Consider the following 21,680-nt stretch of genomic DNA (forward strand, 5'->3'; position numbering starts at 1 on the left):
CTAAAATTTGTATATTTATTTATTTTTGATTGTCTGATAGCATTTATTTATAAAATAAATCGGACATTTCAAACAGTTACTCGCTACTTACTCAGTACTTGAGTAGCCTTTTCACCAAGTACTTTTTTACTCGAGTAACTTTTTTGACGACTACTTTTTACTTTTACTTGAGTAATAATATTTTAAAGTAATGATACTCTTACTTGAGTACAGTTTTTGGATACTCGACCCACCTCTGCAAATTAGCTTCACTGGCACATGAAACTACATCAGGGGAACAATTGACGCCTGACTCAAAAAAAAAGCCGTTGGCTGTAATGAAAACTGATTATGCAGGAAACTACCTTCATCTACCTAAATGTTTTGATAGAGAAACACCGTTGTTTGGATTTTTTCTGTCGGTAAAGCATGGAGCTGTGTGGATGTATCAGAACAGTTGGTTGAGCTTTTATTCTGCTGTTTTTAACCTTGATCAGTGGTTCCGCTTCCTTATTGTACCTTATCGTAATACTTTATTGTCCTCTGTGACACCAGTTACATGAAAAGAAGAACACGGCACCTTTCATAGTGTGCAAGCTTTTCAACAATTCAGGCCAAGATTTTCAAGAACGGCTTTTCATCACTCGCTCATCATTTTTTGTTATTGTGGCTCCATAAACAGCAGGAAGAAGAGGTAGGAAATGAGCTACTTCTAAACTTTTGTCATACCACAACAATAAAAACCCAATATTTTTGCAACTGCATAAATAAGTTATGTTAATTTAAAATTTTCAGATACTTTCTGATTCTGGCAGTGTAGGTATTCATTAGTTTGTTTCATTATGCACCTGTCAAGGAAGTTAATCTTTGAAGTAAATAGTCCTTTACCACAAAAAGGGAAAGAAGCCCATACTTTTATATTTATATACTTTATTAGGTACACCTGTTGGACAGCTATTTAACCCATGTGTTCAGGCTTTTAGGCACGTAAACATGGTCAAAACAAGCTTCAGAAAATGCTGATTGACCAACTCTACACATAAAACGTTGTATCACTGAGGCAAGCAAGAGATAGTGACTCTCCCCTGAGGTTTCACCTTAAAACTAAATTTCTGGATCGTTATGTCATATGAATGATCTTTCTCCAGGTAGCTGTACTCGGTCTTTAAATATGCAGCCAATGAAAGTCTTCTTTTCACCTTAATATCATGGTGTGCCTTAAATGTTTTGGGTCAAGGCACACATTATTTTTCTGAGCACAGAAAAAAGTAAAACTGTAAATAGTTTTTGTTGTGTGTAAATTATTTTGATCATTATTGTTTCCCTCATCTGTGGAGACTTGGAGTATTTTATATATTTCTTAGAGTATTTTTGAAAGGATGTCAGAGGGTTAAAGCCTGTGGGTCTCCATATGTTTTCTTATGAGTGCATACAAAAACGTATTAACAAGAACAAAAAAAAGGCACACCTCTTTAGCAAATAATTGTTTTTTCAGTCACTGAAACATGGAGGTATATGATTACATTGTAATCTCCTATTCAAAACTGGCTTACAGGTGTGTGTGTGTGTGTGTGTGTGTGTGTGTGTGTGTGTGTCCTCCAAGCACATATAAGAGGTTGAAAAACCAACCAGTTTCCCTTGTAAAAAGCATAATAAAATTAAGAACTCTTAAACAGATCTGAGTTGAGTATTGTGTAAAACTTGACTGGCACATACCTAACTTGCAGTGAGACTACCTGTGCCAAGGTGACTCATGCAAAATAAATGATACATTGATGACATGTGTTATACACTGACGTGAATACTCATACTAACAAATGCTTTAAAAAAGTTTTTAAGCTCTACTGTTTGCTGTTTGTAGGGAAGCAAACTATTTAAATAACGGACGTACTCAAGAAGCGACGATAGACGATATCCATGTCGTCAAGATTCTATGAATTTGCTTTTATGGCTGCACTTGTGCTTGGGCTTAAAAGGGAGAATGGCATTGCTGGAGACACCAAGTGAATAAACATTATTAATCTGCAAAGACTTGTAATTTATTAAAATTGATTTAGGAATGATGTTAGGAATTTATTGTCTTTGTCAATCTGCTCCCCCTCCAAGCTGATCAAGTTTATCACTATGGTTTTGATAGACTATAAGGACTGTAGAGTGAAAGCAGTGGCCTGTTGATTGAACTTTGTGTTAAGTTTTGGTATATTGTTTAACAGTTTATCTGTTTTTAAGCAATGTTTGTACCAATATTAAGATGTGAAAGCAGTATTATGTTTACATAATAGTTAAATAATAATAAAAAACATTAATGTTACTAAAATCAATGGATAATTATGTCAAAGTATTCTGATCTCAATATTTTTCCAGAATAATCATTTTGATCCTACTTGTGCAGACCTAGTTTGCAATGATAAAAACAACATTCTTTTAGTTCAAATTATTGCAGTTATTTATTTTCAAACAGACAAAGCAAAAATGAATTGCGCCTTAAAATTGCAGTTTGTCTGAACACAGGCAGATGGCGCTAATTCTGACATACTGCCTGGACTAATGGACTAATCTCTTCCAATCCCATGAGCCCCTTGGCAGCCAAAAGGACTGAATAGTATTAAAAGATACAGGAGATAAACTGTCAAAATGTGTTTTCCAGTGTTTCTGGGGTTTTTTCATGTGTAATATATCTGTTTATATTGGTAAACCGATTGTAGATAATAGACTTTACAAAGGGCTTATATATAAAATAAAGAAATAACTTGTGTCGCAAGTATCTTTATGATTCCATGATATTGTGACTAAATTTAATTCAGTTGGGTCTTTTCTGCCCACTATCGTTATGCTGCTGCTATATTATTCTTATTTCAATTTCTGCTGGCCCCTTGGTCAGCTCACTCTTCAAAAACACATTTCTAATGTAAATGAGACTGTTCACCTGAATAAATAAAAGACATCTAAATGTTGACAAGTCATTTACAACAGCTTAAATATTTTTGGCAAGTACTGGAAATTACTTTTTGGCAATAACACAAAGAGCTTCAACTGAGAGACATGAAAGTCAGGATGAACTTGATGAACAGGATGAACTACGGGGGCAAAAGAAAAAATGCAAAAAAAAAGAAAGTATTTGTTCATGTTCGTTTTATACATGTTCAATCATATCTAAGATGTGAGTCAAGACATAACATGTTTTATATGACTGATTTGCAAAATTTAACTATTTAGATGGTAAATATTTAGCGTTTGTTAATTAACCTACTATAACGTGTGTTTCTGTGTATCAACAGATGTCTGTCTATACAAGCTCAAAGCTTTTTGTGATTGCTGTTGTCGGTGTGCTGATCATTATGTTTGCATTCTATTTCGGGAATTCGTGTAATTGGACAAGTGAGCTAGCCAAAAAAAATCTTCCAGCATTAAAACAAAGGTAAAGTATTCCTGTATCCTGGTGTGTGTGTGTGTGTGTGTGTGTGTGTGTGTGTGTGTGTGTGTGGATGTGTGTGTGTGTGTGTGGATGTGTGTGTGTGTGTGTTTGTGGACATACAAATATGATATGTATGGCACACATTTTTCTTTTCATGGCAAATAGACTGCCTCCCGCAGTCCAAAGACATGCACTTTGTGCATTTAATTGAACAATCTAAATTGCCCATAGGTGTGAGTGCGAGTGGTTGTCTGTCCCTGTGTGTTGGCCCTGTGACAGACTGTTGACCTGTCCAGGGTGTACCCCGCCTCTCGCCCTATGACAGCTGGGATAGGCTCCACTGCCCCCCGCGACCCTGAAAAGGATAAGCGGAAGCGAGTGGATGGAAATTTGATAGTGTCTTTGTCACGATTGTAGAGAGAACTGCATATATGTTTAGAAATATTCTGGGAGATTCGTGAATGATCACTAATTCCTTTTATTCAACATTTGTACACTTACTGTTTCTGGTCAATAATGACCAATCACTAGAAATGAATGGTGGAGACAACAATTAGTGTAAATAACTGAGATCAGGTACATTCTCTTTTGTCAGATGGCCGTAAACACACACACACACACACACACACACACACACACACACACAATGGGTTCCCTAGCAACTACTCTGGAAATGTTTGCCCAATAGAGCCTCACTTCCATGAGAACGACTCCTCTGTTGGCAGTATCATTATATCATTGAACATTTCTCAGAGATTTTGCTTTTTTGAGGCCTTGCTCACAGGTCACTGGGTGTCAGCACCATGACAAGGCGATATATAACCTAAGTGAGGCTCTTTACTACTTATTTGATCACTACACTGGTGAGGAGGAGAAAGGCCAGGAAACTGACGGTGGGGATGCATTAGAGGAGAAATTGTCTGCATCTGAAGGTGGCACGGAGTATAATCCATGCAATCTAGACCAATAAATGACTGATGAGAAGGAATCCAATGATGAAAAGGATGGCCATGCTGAGGCTGCCATATGGATCACATTACATAAGGATATACTTTCTTTTATACTTGACTGTAGTAGTTCATTTAAATGTTGATGTTGAATTGTGACTCTTCAGGACTTCCATATTACAGGCACTCTTCGGGATCTCTAAGTTATAAGTCATCTTTGCCCACACAACGCCGTTTACCTGGTCCATGCACCTGTCCTGATGGCTCTACAATCCTCAAAGACCACATCCCAAAAGACCAGTATGAGGAATTAATGCAGCGACGAGCTAAAGAGTTCCAGCAATACAAAGCCAGGTAGAAGATGGATGTATGGGTGGGAGCTTTCCGGGAACTGTTAGACTTACAGTTCAGTAATAAAAGAATTAAAAGTGTGTGTGTGTGCGCGCGCGCGCGTGTGTGTGTGTGTGTGTGTGCGCGCGCGTGCGCGTGGGTGTCATACTGAGTACTTACAATTCTTTTGTGTAATTTTTCCCAATTTCATCTCCTCAACAGGACTAATTCAATACTATCCAAGCTGCTTTTTGCTTTGCCTAATTCTCCTCTGCAGTATCCTATCCAGGGCGTTATAGTACGACCCTTGACTGCAACTGCAATACCAGGTGTGTCACGCTCAATATATGCTTCAGTCACCAATGTTTTAGTTTTTATGTTCCTATAAAAATATAAATACAAACAGAATAGGAAGGCAACAAGGCCATGGTTCACAGTTGTTTATGACGGTACGGTTAACATGAAAGTGATCATAGTACTTTTAATAAAAGTATGCTGTCAGTAGTCAGATCAAATTGGTCCCAATCATGTCAATGGGACAAAAAAACTGCACAAAAAGCTTAATATTTTAAAAAGTATAAAAGTAATGACACCAAAAGATATAGCAGGTAAGAACAGAAATGGCAGAATTTTTAAAATTTGAATGGTGAAAATAGCCTGAGAACTGTGGGAGTAGTCAAGGACAAAGAACGGAGCAACTAGAATAATAAGAAGATAAAAATATAGGGAAACAGTAACACAATAGGTTGAATGCCTACGGCATTCACCCACTGAGAAAAACCTGAGTGAAAGATAGCTGAGGTTTCCTCAAGAACTCACCTGGCAACACTTGTGTAAAGTCAAAATATGATGTGAATATGTGTATTTCAGTAGAAGGACTAAGTGACACTGAAGGTAATTTTTGCATTTCAGGTTTACGTCTGCATGCTGAGGAAGGAAACAGCTATAAGGTTGGTCTGATATCACAGAGTAGAAACAGGCAGATCTGCCTGACTGAATGGTAGAGGTTGGCTGATTTATGAAAGATGGCTGCTGAATGTTTCTAAAGTTCAAAGATAATTCAATTCAATTCAATTTTATTTATATAGCGCCAAATCACAACAAAAGTCGCCTCAAGGCGCTTTATATTGTACAGTAGATAGCACAATAATAAATACAGAGAAAAGCCCAACAATCATATGACCCCCTATGAGCAAGCACTTTGGCGACAGTGGGAAGGAAAAACTCCCTTTTAACAGGAAGAAACCTCCGGCAGAACCAGGCTCAGGGAGGGGCGGCCATCTGCTGCGACCGGTTGGGGTGAAGAAGGAAAACAGGATAAAGACATGCTGTGGAAGAGAGACAGAGATTAATAACAGATATGATTCGATGCAGAGAGGTCTATTAACACATAGTGAGTGAGAAAGGTGAGTGGAAGGGAAAAACTCAATGCATCATGGGAATCCCCGGCAGCCTACGTCTATTGCAGCATAACTAAGGGAGGATTCAGGGTCACCTGGTCCAGCCCTAACTATATGCTTTAGCAAAAAGGAAAGTTTTAAGCCTAATCTTGAAAGTAGAGATAGTGTCTGTCTCCCGAATCCAAACTGGAAGCTGGTTCCACAGAAGAGGGGCCTGAAAACTGAAGGCTCTGCCTCCCATTCTACTTTTAAATACTCTAGGAACAACAAGTAAGCCTGCAGTGTGAGAGCGAAGTGCTCTAATGGGGTGATATGGTACTACAAGGTCATTAAGATAAGATGGGGCCTGATTATTTAAGACTTTGTATGTGAGGAGCAGGATTTTGAATTCAATTCTGGATTTAATGTGTGTTTAATTTGTATACTGTATACTAACTATCAAAAAAAGTATTATTGCATTCATGTGTGGCAAACAAGGCTTGATATACAGTCTACATAGTCAGTACTGGCTTTCATAACACATCGTTATTCAGTTTCAGTCAGTTTATTTTAGCAGACCCTATATTTCACCAGGTAACACTGGTATTGGCTAGTGATATATGTAAATCTGTGCAAGTTACGCCTACGCCTTCTCACTTTAAAGCTTTCTTCTGGTTTAAAAAGACAGCTTAAGGGGTGGTGCAGTTTTGTGGAGATGGTAGTAATGTTGGTATTGCTAAAATTACTCAAAGCACTTTTTAGTTTATTTATGTGTTTCTATTCTAGGTTCTCTTAACTGTGTCTAATGGTGTCCTAACAACAGAAACTCCAACTGCAGAGGCCACTGTTCAAGGTGAGTTTCCAAGTCAAAGGTAAATTTATATATACACTGGTACCAAATTAATATTTTTTTTTTTTTATTGTAATCATATTATTAGCTTGCTTTTTTCTCTTTGTTTCATTGTTTTTTGTTCCTGTGTCCCGATAGAAGGGTCAACATTGTACAGAAAATGCTAATATTTATATAATTATTTTGGATGAAACATTTAAGAGTGGAAGAAGTAAAAGCTGGGTGTAAGGTAAACTATATGCCAGGGGTGAACGTGACATTGATACACTGATCAAGACATTGATACACTGATCCATACCAGTACAGCATCTACAGCAATTACATTGGGATATCATTCAAACTGGAGAAGTTTATTTGATGGTAACAAAGAGAGGGAAGGTAGAGGATTGCACTTGTTGATCTGTGGGACCAACCCCCGAATACAGGAAGTTTGATCATATGAGTACATGAGTATGAGCAACCGCCCGTGTCGCCCGTATCAAAAACTGCTACTGCGTCTACCGTTGTTTACAGCGCTGCCGGCCACAGTCTTTTTCTTTTACTTCCTTCTGAAAAGAAAACGTCATTTATGCTATTCAATAGGCTACTGAAGAAATTTAAACTTTTTAAAATTATGCAAAATTGCAAAATGCTTAGCTGTGTCACTAATAAAACCTCTGTAACTTTGCTCTGCTTCACTTCAGCAGCATCAGGTAATGTTCAAATGTTAATGACTTTCGTTTTTGATCTATTGCAGAATATTTTTAAGGTTATCTGCTATAAAATCCCAGGCCAGGAAAATCGCCTTCATCTTTTTCTGTGTTTTTGACACAAAGGCATCTGCTGTGATGCTTACACCTTTGATTAAGTATTGCAAGTGTCAGCTTTCTTTTTATAGATATAAAAATATGGAAATATACTGATAGTTGATCAGAATTATCATATTTTTGACTGAGGCAAAATTTATCAGTGACGATATCCAGCCCTAAACATGGCTCAAGTGCGGGACCCAGGCAAAACAAAGCAGAATAATTGTAATGATCCTGGGTCATTTTGACCCAGCGTTTTGTGTTTCCTTGGAGTTCACTTTGTGCCTTGTGTTTATTCTGATTTTGTAGTAGTTTAGGGTTGAATCTGGAGCTCAGTGTTTTATCAGCCCTACCTGTGTCTGTCCTCGGTGCTCTGTCATGTCCTCGTATTGTAAAACAGTCTGTAGGTTTCCTGTTTTACTTTGAAGGCTCGTGTTCTGGATTTCCTGTTCTGTTCTGAAGGTCTGTGTCTGTTATCGTGTTCAGCTTGTATCCTCAGGTCGTCTTGTGTATTAGAATCAGCTGTGCTCCCACCTGTATGTCATTACCTGGTCTCCTTGTTTGTGTGTGTATATATAGTGGGTGTCAGTCTGTGCCTGTCGTCGGCTCGTCTGTGTATCTCTGTGTAGTCTGCGTTCTTCTGTGTACCTCGGCGTTCATCTGCGTTCTCTGCATTCTTCGTTTCGTATTACTTCAGGTTTGCTCTTTAGTTTATCCCAGTTTAGGTCTGCTTCAGAAACTGCTCATACTTTATTGCCCGTTTTTGTCACCCTGCCACTGTGTAAATAAACTCACTCATATCATCAGTCGGCTGCCTGCATTTTGGGTCCTCCTTCCATTCCACCACACGACTGCTGCCCCAGCCGTGACAGTAATCAGTTAAAGACTTAATTCAATCTGGAGATATTTACAAATAATTTAAACTGTGGCAACTGACTAATTCGACTTGAACAAACACAAAACACGAGTGATCTTTTACATGGGTAAGAGTCTTGACTAAACACAAAGATCAGATTAACTTGAGTGAGTCCTGTCAGTAACACATTAAGCTAGCCAATATTACTTTTTTTTAGATCATTTTTAATTTTTTTTCCATAACATCTGTGTAAAATAAAAATTGTAACCTCAAAAGACTGATAAAAGTTAGAAGACAAAGACATATACATGTACTCTTTTTCTTACAAGGTATCTTGACACCTTTTAAAAAATCCTACCCTGCAAAACTTTTTTTATTACATCTTTTTAAGTTATAATGGTTTTCCTTTTAACTTGCCTCCATAGCTCCATACAATTTCAGACATCGTGTCTCCTCAATCGGCGTAGTATTGGTGGTTTTACATTAATCTTATTTAGTAAAGTTCAGGACTTGATATTCTTGTTGTCACTTATCAGTAACTAATGTATTTTGGCTGGGCAGCACGGTAGCATGGTACTTAACACTGTTGCATCACAGCAAGAAGGTCCTGAATTCATCTCCACCATCTACTGTATTTTTGTGTGGAGTTTCCATGTTCTCTTGTGTACTCTGGCTTCCTCCCAGAATCCAAACACATGCAGTTAATGAGGTTAGGTTAACTGGTGATTCTAAACCGCCTGTGAATGTGAGTGCCAATAGTTGTCTGTATGTATGTTAGGCCTGCGACGGACTGGAGACCCACCCTGACCTCCCAATAAGGATAAGCACAAGAGAATGGATGGGTGAATAATTTAATTAGGAAAAGCACTTTCCTAATTAGTCAGAATAAATGACTCTGAATTAAAGACTCCTCCTGTTATATTATAAGTCCTTTCTGAGAAATTACCAGCAGTATTATATTACTGTGAATATACATAAAGTAAATTTGTCACATCTATTGGCACTTAGCCATAACCAATTAAACTTCATTTTAAAGCTAATGTAAAGTTGTTTGGTTTGAATTCACAGGTTCTGGAGAGACAAAACTGACTATTGAGTCTAGCTCCTTGTTGGTCCTCAATGACCTGCTGGCCAAAGTGTCCTATACCAGCACCATCTACCATATAAACACTGGAGACCTTGGTATGTGTCAAAAATGTGAAGAGCTATAACCCCCATTTTTAAATGACAATTGAATTTGCAAAATGTCATGTGCATTTTACATTAGCATTAATGTATGAGTCCTGTATGTTATATTTAAAATAACTGAAAGAATAAGTCCTGAATTGCTTCTTTGTTATTTTTCTTTAAACAAGAGTCCCGCTTGTTCTGAACCTAAACAAATGTTATTTTTGTGTTCAGTCACTTTCCAGTTTGAAAACTATGAAGCCGTGTTTCCCATTACCATCCAGCAGCCTCATGTACCAGTCCTGTATGACATGGGAACAGGTAGAAGTGTGCTCTTCATCAGGGGTCAAAAGCAAAGTCCATATTCATTTAAATGCTTCTTATTATTTGCATCTTGTTTATCATTGCATACAATTAAGAACATTAGTTATGTTGAGGCAGAATCATTGTCTCCTTCCATCATTGTCATTCTCTTATTATCTTACACTTGTGGAAAAAAAAACCCCAAACCAAACACTCTATACTCTCAAAACTCTTCTTCATTCCTACTCGTTTCCACCTGAAACTCTTTGCTTAGTTAAGAACTAGTAACTGATTAGTTAGAAATATCATCCTAAAGATGTAGGAAATCCACAAGAATATAATAATTATTTGTACATGCTTTGACATCAATAAAGAACTGGGATATGTACTTGAATTTAGAGTGAGGTGCATGACAAGTTACATCACAGATTACTGTCATGGCGGGGTATGCCGGTGAGTTTATTAAACAGACCAGATCTGTGGGCAGACAGAGAAAAACGAGGTATTTAAAAAAAAAAAAAAGGCGGCAGGTAACAGATGCCCGCATAGCAGAGAGGTCTGGCCCTGATCTGGTGTCAAGCCAGCATTGCTGGCTGACTTCTGGCATGGTAGGTGGCATGTCATCCAGATATGGGCCAGGCCTGGCATATATGGCACTGTCTATGTGATGGCATGCCACATCTGGCCCGATTGTGGTTTGGTTTATGTGGCCCAGGCTCATAGAAAACAGGTCTGGCCCGGATCCGGCATCAAGCTGGCACTTCTGACTGACTGGTGTCATGGCAAGGTGTATGTCAACCAGATGTGGGCCAAGTCTGGCAATGATGGCACTGTTTAAGGTACACATTAGGCTGACATCTGGGGCCAGAGCTGAAACTGTTCTGGGCCAGCACAGGACCAGCAGTGTGTCTGCAACTGGCCCATGGCTGCACACAACATACACATGACCAATATACCCAGGTGTATCAGTCTTTACATCCTCCGAGCAGAGAGTAACTGCTCAGGCACTCCAGGGAAGTCTAGGATTCCCACCACAACGAGGAGCGCTTGTGGTGCGGATGACGCTTCCTCCTAGAAGTGGGCGTAAGGGAAGCTGATGCCACATGAGCTGAAGGTGTAGTGGCAGCAAACTCCTCATCATCTGACCTCATGCACGATCCATCTGAGGCAGTGAGGGCAAGTGACTTGTGCGTGATGTAAAGGTGTATTTAGGCGACTCTCGGCAGAGGAAGAGGCTCAGCGAGCCGACCCTGAGCTGGCCGATGTCAGCCTGCACCAGCACAAGGGCATGGAGCCCCTCTTTCAACGGAACCAGGGAGTCCAACGCCTCTGCCAGTTGATGAATGGCGATGCGGCTCCCTTCCTCGTCCGTGGCCGCCAGTACGATGGACATTGTCCTGGAGTCTAAGGACCTGCTGATGAGTGCTCAATTCTGCACAGACTGCCTACCTGCCCGCTCAACTGCTTAGTCCATGCTGGTCAGGTTGTGCTGTCATGGCAGGGTACACCAGTGTGTTTATTAAATGGACCAAAAATGCAGACTTGGGAGAAAAACAAGGTATAGCAAAAGGTGAGATGTTTATTTAGGCTGATGTCAAAACAAAAATAAAGCAAGGCAAAAGGTAAAACTAAAACATGGGAAAAGCTAAAACTAAAACATGAGAACTGTGACTTGAACATTGCCTTAACAGGAACATGAGAAACTATGACATTAGAGAACTAGAACATAAACACTAACCTGAACAGGAGAAAGAAAACTCTGTGACGAGACCTGACTTGGTGTGGAGACAAACAGACAACCCAACAAAGAACAGGGGGTAAATATACAGAAGGGTAATGAGAAAGGAGGAAACACCTGGGGAGACACAGCTGACACAAATAGACATGATGCCACACGGGAAAGTAAAACAAAGCACATTTAACATGGAAGCACTAGACTCTTCAAAATAAAACAGGATACATTGAGAGACGTGGACATCACACACAAGCTTGATGTGGACACAACACTGACATGAGAAATATGACAGACTGGACAGGAAACATGATACATAACTAAGGAGACACAGATGGCACAAAACCCAGAATAAAACTCAACTAAATCCTAGCTAATTATAACAACACAAGAAATTGACATATTTCCAATGTAACATACGGAATAAAAAAAACCCCTCACTATAGGGTTTGAAAAAGTCTTTCAGTTACAATGTTCCTATTACATAGGGATGTATTATAATTAATGAAAAGAATCTACTGTTTATTGTATAAGACTAAAATAAAATGATGAACTTTAAGGGAAATGTTTACTGAGGTTATAAATCAAGTGAGCATAAGGGTAATGTTTTGAGACTTTATTAACAGTGTTGGGAAGGTTACTTTTAAAATGTATTCCACTACAGTTTACAGAATACATGTCCCAAAATGTATTTTGTAACGTATTCTGTTACATTACTCAATGAGAGCAATGTATTTTGAATACTTTGGATTATATTAATATATTATCAAGCTTTTTACAACTACATGAATGTACTATTGCTGTGTGATTTCTTACTGCGCTGTCACTTGGTGTTCGCTCGCTTTGTGGTAGAGTATCACTTCCTGTTCCTGCTCAAACACAGTGGTGTTTCTGAGTAGCTTTTCTGCTTAGCAATTTAATTTAAATCTTTTGATACATCCCTTTTTCATAGTATAATCTTAACGTGCTTCATCTGAATCACCCTTTCTGTGTGCTCACTACCTAATTTGTAGCCAAAGTATTCACTCACTGTCTCTGTACTGTTTCGCTAGCTTAGCTTAGCTCGTAGCCGACTCGTTAGCACCATGGCTTCTTCACCTGTCCCTCCTGCACTTTCCTGCTCATTGTGTCAGATATTTAGTTACTCCTCGGCCTCCTTTAGCAGTAATGATACCTGTAACAAATGTAGCATATTTGCAGCTCTGGAGGCCAGGATTACTGAATTGGAGACTCGGCTTCGCACCCTTCATTCACCCGTAGCTAGCCAGGCCCCTGTAGCTGGTGCAGCCGAAGATAGCGCAGGCCCCGCTAGCTGTTCCCCGGCAGACCCCAAGCAGCTGGGGAAAGAGGGCGGCTGGGTGACGGTGAGGAGGAAGCATAGTCTTAAACAGAAGCCACAGGTACACCACCAACCTGTTCATGTGTCTAACCGTTTTTCCCCACTCAAACTCTGGTAATTGGTGATTCTGTTCTAAGACACGTGAAGCTAGAGACACCGGCAACCATAGTCAATTGTCTTCCAGGGGCCAGAGCAGGCGACATTGAAGGAAATTTAAAACTGCTGGCTAAGGGTAAACGTAAATACAGTAAGATCATAATTCACGTTGGCAGTAATGACACCTAGTTACGCCAATCAGAGGTCACTAAAATCAATATTGAATCGGTGTGTAACTTTGCCAAAACAATGTCGGACTCTGTAGTTTTCTCTGGTCCCCTCCCCAATCAGACCAGGACTGACATGTTTAGCCGCATGTTCTCCTTAAATTGCTGGCTGTCTGAGTGGTGTCCCAGAAACGATGTGGGCTTCATAGATAATTGTCAAACCTTCTGGAGGAAACCTGGTATTGTTAGGAGAGACAGCATCCATCCCACTTTGGATGGAGCAGCTCTCATTTCTAGAAATATGGACCGATTTATTAAACCCCCCAAAATATGACTATCCAGAGTTGGGACCAGGAAGCAGAGTTGCAGTCTTACACGCCTCTCTGCAGCTTCTCTCCTCCTGCTACCCCCCCAAAAACCCATCTCCACTGAGACTGTGTCAGCTCCCAAAAAGACAAAAAACAAACTAAAAACCAGCAATAAACAACTTAAACATAAAAAATCACAAAGAAAGAACAATACAGTATCCACATCTGAACCAAAGAGTAAAACAGTGAAATGTGGATTATTAAATATTAGGTCTCTCTCCTCCAAGTCTCTGTTAGTACATGACTTAATAATTGATCAACAAATTGATTTACTCTGCTGCCTTACAGAAACCTGGTTGCAGCAGGATGATTATGTTAGTTTAAATGAATCAACACCCCCGAGTCATTCTAACTACCAGAAACCTCGAAGCACAGGCCGAGGGGCGGTGTGGCAGCAATTTTTCACACCAGTCTATTAATTAACGAAAGACCAAGACAGACTTTTAATTCATTTGAAAGCCTGATGCTTAGCCTTGTCCAACCCAGCTGTAAAACTCAGAAACCAGTCTTACTTGTTATTATCTATCGTCCACCTGGGCCTTACACAGAGTTTCTCTCTGATTTCTCAGACTTTTTATCTGATTTAGTGCTCAGCTCAGATAAAATAATTATTGTGGGTGATTTTAACATCCATGTAGATGCTAAAAATGACAGCCTCAACATCGCATTTAATCTGTTATTAGACTCAATTGGCTTCTCTCAAAATGTAAAAGAACCCACCCACCACTTTAATCACACTCTAGATCTTGTTTTAACATATGGCATAGAAACTGAACATTTAACAGTGTTTCCTGAAAACCCTCTGCTGTCTGATCATTTCCTGATAACATTTACATTTACAATAATTGATTACACAGCAGTGGAGAGTAGACTTTATCATAGTAGATGTCTTTCTGAAAGCGCTGTAACTAAGTTTAAGAATATAATCCACCCACTGTTATCATCTTCAATGCCCTGTACCAACATAGAGCAGAGCAGCTATCTGAACGCTACTCCAACAGAGGTCGATTATCTTGTTAATAATTTTACCTCCTCACTACGTACGACTCTGGATACTATAGCTCCTGTGAAAACTAAGGCCTCAAATCAGAAGTCCCTGACTCCGTGGTATAATTCTCAAACACGTAGCCTAAAGCAGATAACTCGTAAGCTGGAGAGGAAATGGCGTGTCACAAATTTAGAGGATCATCATTTAGCCTGGAGAAATAGTTTGCTGCTTTATAAGAAAGCCCTCCGCAAAGCCAGAACATCTTACTATTCGTCACTGATTGAAGAAAATAAGAACAACCCCAGGTTTCTCTTCAGCACTGTAGCCAGGCTGACAAAAAGTCAGAGCTCTACTGAGCCAACCATCCCTTTAACGTTAACTAGTAATGACTTCATGAACTTCTTCACAAATAAAATTTTTATCATTAGAGAAAAAATTACCAATAATCATCCCACAGATGTAATATTATCTACAGCTACTTTTAGTACCATCGGTGTTAAGTTAGACTCTTTTTCTCCAATTGATCTTTCTGAGTTAACTTCAATAATGAATTCCTCCAAACCATCAACGTGTCTTTTAGACCCCATTCCTACAAAACTGCTCAAAGAAGTCCTGCCATTAATTAATTCTTCGATCTTAAATATGATCAACCTATCTCTAATAATCGGCTATGTACCACAGGCCTTCAAGGTGGCTGTAGTTAAACCTTTACTCAAAAAGCCATCTCTAGACCCAGCTGTCTTAGCTAATTATAGGCCAATCTCCAACCTTCCTTTCATATCAAAAATCCTTGAAAGAGTAGTTGTCAAACAGCTAACAGATCATCTGCAGAGGAATGGCTTATTTGAAGCGTTTCAGTCAGGTTTCAGAGCTCATCACAGCACAGAAACAGCTTTAGTGAAGGTTACAAATGATCTTCTTATGGCCTCTGACAGTGGACTCATCTCTGTGCTTGTCCTGCTAGACCTCAGTGCTGCATTCGATACTGTTGACCATAATATCCTATTAGAGCGATTAGAACATGCTGTAGGTATTACAGGTACTGCACTGCAGTGGTTTGTATCATATCTATCTAATAGACTCCAATTTGTACATGTAAATGGAGAGTCCTCTTCACACACTAAGGTCAATTATGGTGTTGCACAGGGTTCAGTGCTAGGACCAGTTCTATTTACATTATACATGCTTCCCTTAGGCAGCATCATTAGAAGACATAGCATAAATTTTCACTGCTACGCAGATGACACGCAGCTCTATCTATCCATGAAGCCAGGTAACACACACCAATTAGTGAAACTGCAGGAATGTCTTAAAGACATAAAGACCTGGATGGCCGCTAACTTTCTGCTTCTTAATTCAGATAAAACTGAGGTTATTGTACTCGGCCCTGAAAATCTTAGAAATATGGTATCTAACCAGATTCTTACTCTGGATGGCATTACCTTGGCCTCCAGTAATGCTGTGAGGAACCTTGGAGTCATTTTTGACCAGGACATGTCCTTCAACGCACATATTAAACAAATATGTAAGACTGCTTTCTTCCATTTGCGCAACATCTCTAAAATTAGAAATATCCTGTCTCAGAGTGACGCTGAAAAACTAGTTCATACATTCATTACTTCCACGCTGGACTACTGTAATTCACTATTATCAGGATGTCCTAAAAACTCGCTGAAAAGTCTTCAGCTAATCCAAAATGCTGCAGCAAGAGTCCTGACAGGGACTAGAAAGAGAGAGCATATTTCTCCTGTATTGGCTTCCCTTCATTGGCTTCCTGTTAAATCCAGAATTGAATTCAAAATCCTGCTCCTCACATACAAGGTCTTAAATAATCAGGCCCCATCTTATCTTAATGACCTTGTAGTACCATATCACCCTATTAGAGCACTTCGCTCTCGCTCTGCAGGCCTACTTGCTGTTCCTAGAGTATTTAAAAGTAGAATGGGAGGCAGAGCCTTCAGTTTTCAGGCCCCTCTTCTGTGGAACCAGCTTCCAGTTTGGATTCGGGAGACAGACACTATCTCTACTTTTAAGATTAGGCTTAAAACTTTCCTTTTTGCTAAAGCATATAGTTAGGGCTGGACCAGGTGACCCTGAATCCTCCCTTAGTTATCCTGCAATAAACGTAGGCTGCCGGGGATTCCCATGATGCATTGAATTTTTCCTTTCCAGTCACCTTTCTCACTCACTATGTGTTAATAGCAGTGTTGGGTAAGTTACTTTAAATTAGTAACTTAGTTACATTACTAGTTACTTCTCTAAAAAAGTAACTCAGTTACTTCAAGTTACTCGTTACTTTCAAAGTAACTAGTTACTAGGGAAAGTAACTTTGGTTTTACTCAGAATTTTCTTGTTAATGTGTTGCTTCCGTAACTGGATACCCAGCAAGTCTGCCAGTCTTCTAGCTTGCTTTCTTGCCACAAGTGCACTGTGCCACCTACCAATAGAAAGGAAAAAATAATGTGCACATTTCCACGAGAGAAATCCCACGCCTGGACCGTCGTTGACCGCCGCCATGATTCTAGCCTGCTTTTTACATCCAACACAAAAACTGCAGTCGTGGTGCTTTTGATTGTACTCAGAACTTGGAAATTCTGCCTTCTGAATAGGAAGATGTAGGTAACACCAGACTGCAGATGAGCTGCATACAGAGCTGGACTGGGACAAAAAAATCGTCCCGGGCATTTTGACTAGAGACCGGCCCACCATTATAGGAAAAATCATAAAGCCTTTGAATGAAAATACACACTGTTGTGACAGTGATGTACACTGTTCTGATGGTATATATGTATCAATCTATCAATTGTTTGTTGTAAGACTCAGATAATTATTTTTTTTAAAGCGAGACATTTTAAATGAGAATAATAAAGAAAACTATTTCCTTGTCCCCCCCTTTCCCTGTTAATGCCCTACATGGACCCCTGGAGCATGGTTGAAAAGCTGTGTCTGACTTTCATTTTTTAATATTTATAGAATTTTTTATTTATTATTACTTTTGTCAGATTAAAGTTATTTCTTTGACCATTGTGACGTTTCTTTTGATTGACCAAAGGGTACCAACAATTTTGTCAACAAAGTAACTGTATTCTGAATATCGCCTTTTTAAACGGTAACTGTAACGGAATACAGTTGCTGATATTTTGTATTTTAAATACATAACGCTGGTACATATACTCCCTAACACTGTTCAATACATTAGATTTTTTTTTTTTAAACCAGAGAATGCACCCACTGCTGGTTATAAGGAATGCACATTTAATTTAGTTTGAATGATGCAGAAATCTAATGCTACTCTGTGCCATTAGCAATCCATCTTTTAAAACAATATTCTCTGTATACTTCTGTTTGGCAGATATCAGCTCTCAAGTTACCATTGTCACAAAGACCTTCCTGCGCTACAAACAACTGAGGGTGTTGTTGGATAGCATCCGGAAATTCTATAGTAACATAAAAGTGATTATTGCAGATGACAGCTTAGAACCAGAGAGCATTACTGGAGAAAACATCCAGCATTACATCATGCCTCCAGCACAGGTATGCACATGCAATAATTTTATGATTTATGAGTATTTAGCAATATTTTGGACTAAAATTACATTTATAGAATATAAGATATGCAATTGTTGATTCAATTTATGGAAGATTTATCAAGTACAATTTCAGTCAAACAATCAAACCAGGTACCATTCCGATATATGAATTTGGGATGTTTTTTTTCCTCAGGGCTGGTTTGCAGGCAGAAATCTGGCTGTGTCGCAGGTTACCACCAAGTACTTCTTGTGGGTGGATGACGACTTTTTGTTTTCTGAGAAGACAAAGATAGAGAAACTTGTGGAGGTGATGGAGGCAGTCCCAGAACTAGATGTGGTAAGGATAAAATAGCTTGTGTTGGATCGTTCAGTTTGTTTTAACTGGTTTAAGTAGAACTGTAACAGCTACAGTAGTAGGCTGATGACCCTAACATTGTACTTTTAGAATATGCAGCCTTTGTTGTTCACCTAGGTTTTTGTATTCAGGTGGCAAAAACTAACAATTCTAACCAACACAGAGAAAAAGTATTTTCAAGATTCAAGAATTAGGGTGAAGGGGTTGGGATGGTATTTTCACGGGTGATACCGTACACTTAATGAGTTAAAAAGGAAGAGGAAAAAAGGAAGAGAGCTGAGTATGTAACAAACTGAGATGGTCTTTTGTTTTCAAAAGTAATTTAAGATTATTCTTCTCAATCACCAGTTTTGAACCTCTGTTACATCTGTTTAGGGTTGACTTTATAATGAGTTGTTTGGTTTTTCTCTAATTAGGTTGGTGGGTCAGTGCAAGGGAACAAGTTTCACTTTTCTATTCTGTATGAGGAAGGAGATGAAAACGAAGGTGGCTGCCTATACAGGAAGTCTGGTGGGAAATTCCACCCCCTTCCTAGTTACCCACAATGCCATTTGGCCAGTGGAGTGGTCAACTTCTTCCTGGCTCGTACAGATGCCATGCAGAGGGTGAGATTTGACCCGAAGCTCCAGCGAGTAGCGCATTCAGGTAAGTGCAGATCTCAAAACAGTTTAGATTTAAAATTGCAGTATGATTTTTTGGTCAAATGGCAAATCTCTGTTTCTGACTCTAGAGTTCTTCATGGATGGCCTGGGCTCTTTGATGGTTGCCTCATGTGGTGATGTGACAATTGACCATCAACCTAAAACAGCCGAAAACCGTAATCCTACCTACAACAAATTCAGAAGCCCTGGAAGAAATGATGGAGAATTCAAACTGCAGCTTCACTTTTTCAAAAACTACCTTAAGTGCATTAGATATGGATAGAAGACTATAAACAAACATAAGGGTCAGTTGTTGTCATACATGTTGCACTTCATCTGAACATTTTCTTATCTTTTTATTGTTTTGTCATTGTTCCAGAATTGACAGAGCTTGGGATTATAAGTGAATATAGCTATTTTGTGGCTGTCTGTTGGGTTTTATTGTTCCTGATTTGATTTCTTAATTATTCTATAGAAAGTTTGATTTCTTATGCTATTGTTAATAAGGTTAGGGTTAGTTAATCTAGTATATTGAACTTTTATTGTGTTTTATTGTTCTGTTTTCTCCACTATTTCTTTTTCTTTAATATATCAATGCTTTTGTTGCTAGCAGATAGTCATAATCACCTATAGTTTACATGGATCACACAAACATTTACTATTTACTCTCTTACAAGACAAACTGCCAACTCTTGAGCCACGATCGCCCAGCAATAGTGACTGTCAGCATACTCCATTAACCATTCCCAAGCAGTCACAGGCTAACAAATGATAAGGGCTTCAGTTACCTTAATTATGACAAATGTTGTTTACAGTTTCTTTTCTGACCATGTCCTCTTTATCATCTCTCCAGCAGTTGTTTTGAGGTATCTATAAATAGGTATGCAAAAACCTTAAAGATTTCTTAGTGTTGGTTTATAGACTATTGTAAGCTTGTTAAATTATTTTTGTTGTTTCAGTACTGCTGTGTGAAGAACTGTTGGTGCAATAAATAAATGTATTTTTGCACTTTTACTTGGCTTGGGGATTTTTGTTCAGTTTCATTCGTTTTTGTTTTGTATTTACAATTTTATCTGTACACTCCCTAATATGAATCAGAGTTGTTTCCGAGAAAGTCTCTCAACCTGGCAACCATTTGAAATACCTGTGGGCCAAGTTAAAGTCAACCCCAAACCCATTTGGAGAATTCCAGAATTTGTAATTTGATTCCTCAAGTACGAAGCTGAAATTTACCTGTCCTGTGACAGTCTGTGCCTCTATCCTTGACTTAGCCTTTCCCAGATCTCAGTCCAATCGAGTATCTGTGGGACTTGCTGAGCAAACAACTTTAATATTTGTTTTCTTATCACCATAATCCACAAACATCCTGGTTTGCAACAGTTTCAATAAACTTAACCTTCCTGTCTTACTCTGATGCAGTTGGTGTCCACCTGGTGCACAAAAACTGCATTAACTGAAAAAACTAATATACTCAGCTTCCGGTAATAAACTGATAGCTGAACATTCTCCCTCATGTTTTTCTGGTACAGAGCAGGATACATGGTTCCATCAATTACAGTAAGTCATCTGTTACGAAATCAGTTTTACCCTGGTTCTTTTTTATTCCTCGGGCCTTCAGAGATGGCACCGGACCCAGTAGTCATTTTTACAAAATCTTTATTCATCTCTTGTTCATCTTCATTTAAGCATGTACTTCTAGAAGGGAAGACGAGGCCGGTGTCCCTCTGAAACAATCTTCACCTCTTTGTTAGTTACACCCAGCTTTATAGGAGCATAAATCCCCCACAATGTGCTGCAAACTCTGTCTCTGTGTGTGTGCACGAGCACGTGAGTGCTTGTGTGTGTGCGTGCCCGCGTGTCTATGTGAGTGCACGTGAGTGAGTGTGCATATAGGTGTGGGAGTATATCAGTTAAAACACTGTGGGTATGTGTCTCTTCCTAGGGGCCATAAATACCATCTCCCCACAGTTATCAAGTTACATGTTGAGACCCCCACACAGGTATCCTCTGGGAAATTTCCACTCAGCATTAACTCCTCTTTGTCTTACTTTCACAGTTCAACTGGGGGGGGTCTCCTAAGATCTACTCCTAAGTTCATGACACAGTCAGGCCTTTATTTATATCCAGGGCAGTGTCAGTGTCTCTACCATAATTCTACATTCTATCTTAACACATTTCTAAACTCTAAAGCAAAGTAAACATTCCTACATGTCTAAACTCTAAAATAAGCTAAACATTTCTACACATCCAAGACCTGATGAGGCTAAGCAGGACCATGCCATATTGTGAAACGCTTTGTGAGTTTTACAGAAGATGTAACAGGATGTAAAACTTTACTTGGTCAAACAAATCAAGTGGCAAAGGTCAGGCCTGGTTGTAACTAGTGAAACTCAACTTACTTTCCAAAAAAATGTATATTTGATTTAACAATTCAGTTGATAAATCAATTG

The 21,680-nt window shown here is 39.0% G+C and overlaps 1 protein-coding gene across 1 annotated transcript; it reads left to right on the plus strand.

Annotated features, from left to right (window-relative positions):
- Positions 1–538: 538 nt before the first annotated feature.
- On the plus strand, positions 539–20,244 carry LOC109201126 (beta-1,4 N-acetylgalactosaminyltransferase 2-like). The gene is made up of 12 exons (XM_019356661.1): positions 539–673; positions 3,258–3,397; positions 4,525–4,695; positions 4,894–5,000; positions 5,584–5,621; positions 6,837–6,903; positions 9,613–9,726; positions 9,946–10,032; positions 18,057–18,238; positions 18,428–18,571; positions 19,006–19,234; positions 19,320–20,244. Exons 2-12 carry the CDS (start codon positions 3,258–3,260, stop codon positions 19,511–19,513), a joined length of 1,473 nt encoding a protein of 490 aa, XP_019212206.1. The 5' UTR covers positions 539–673; the 3' UTR covers positions 19,514–20,244.
- Positions 20,245–21,680: the final 1,436 nt, after the last annotated feature.

Source organism: Oreochromis niloticus, linkage group LG3, assembly GCF_001858045.2.
Source record: "Oreochromis niloticus isolate F11D_XX linkage group LG3, O_niloticus_UMD_NMBU, whole genome shotgun sequence".
In the NCBI taxonomy this organism is placed as follows: domain Eukaryota; kingdom Metazoa; phylum Chordata; class Actinopteri; order Cichliformes; family Cichlidae; genus Oreochromis; species Oreochromis niloticus.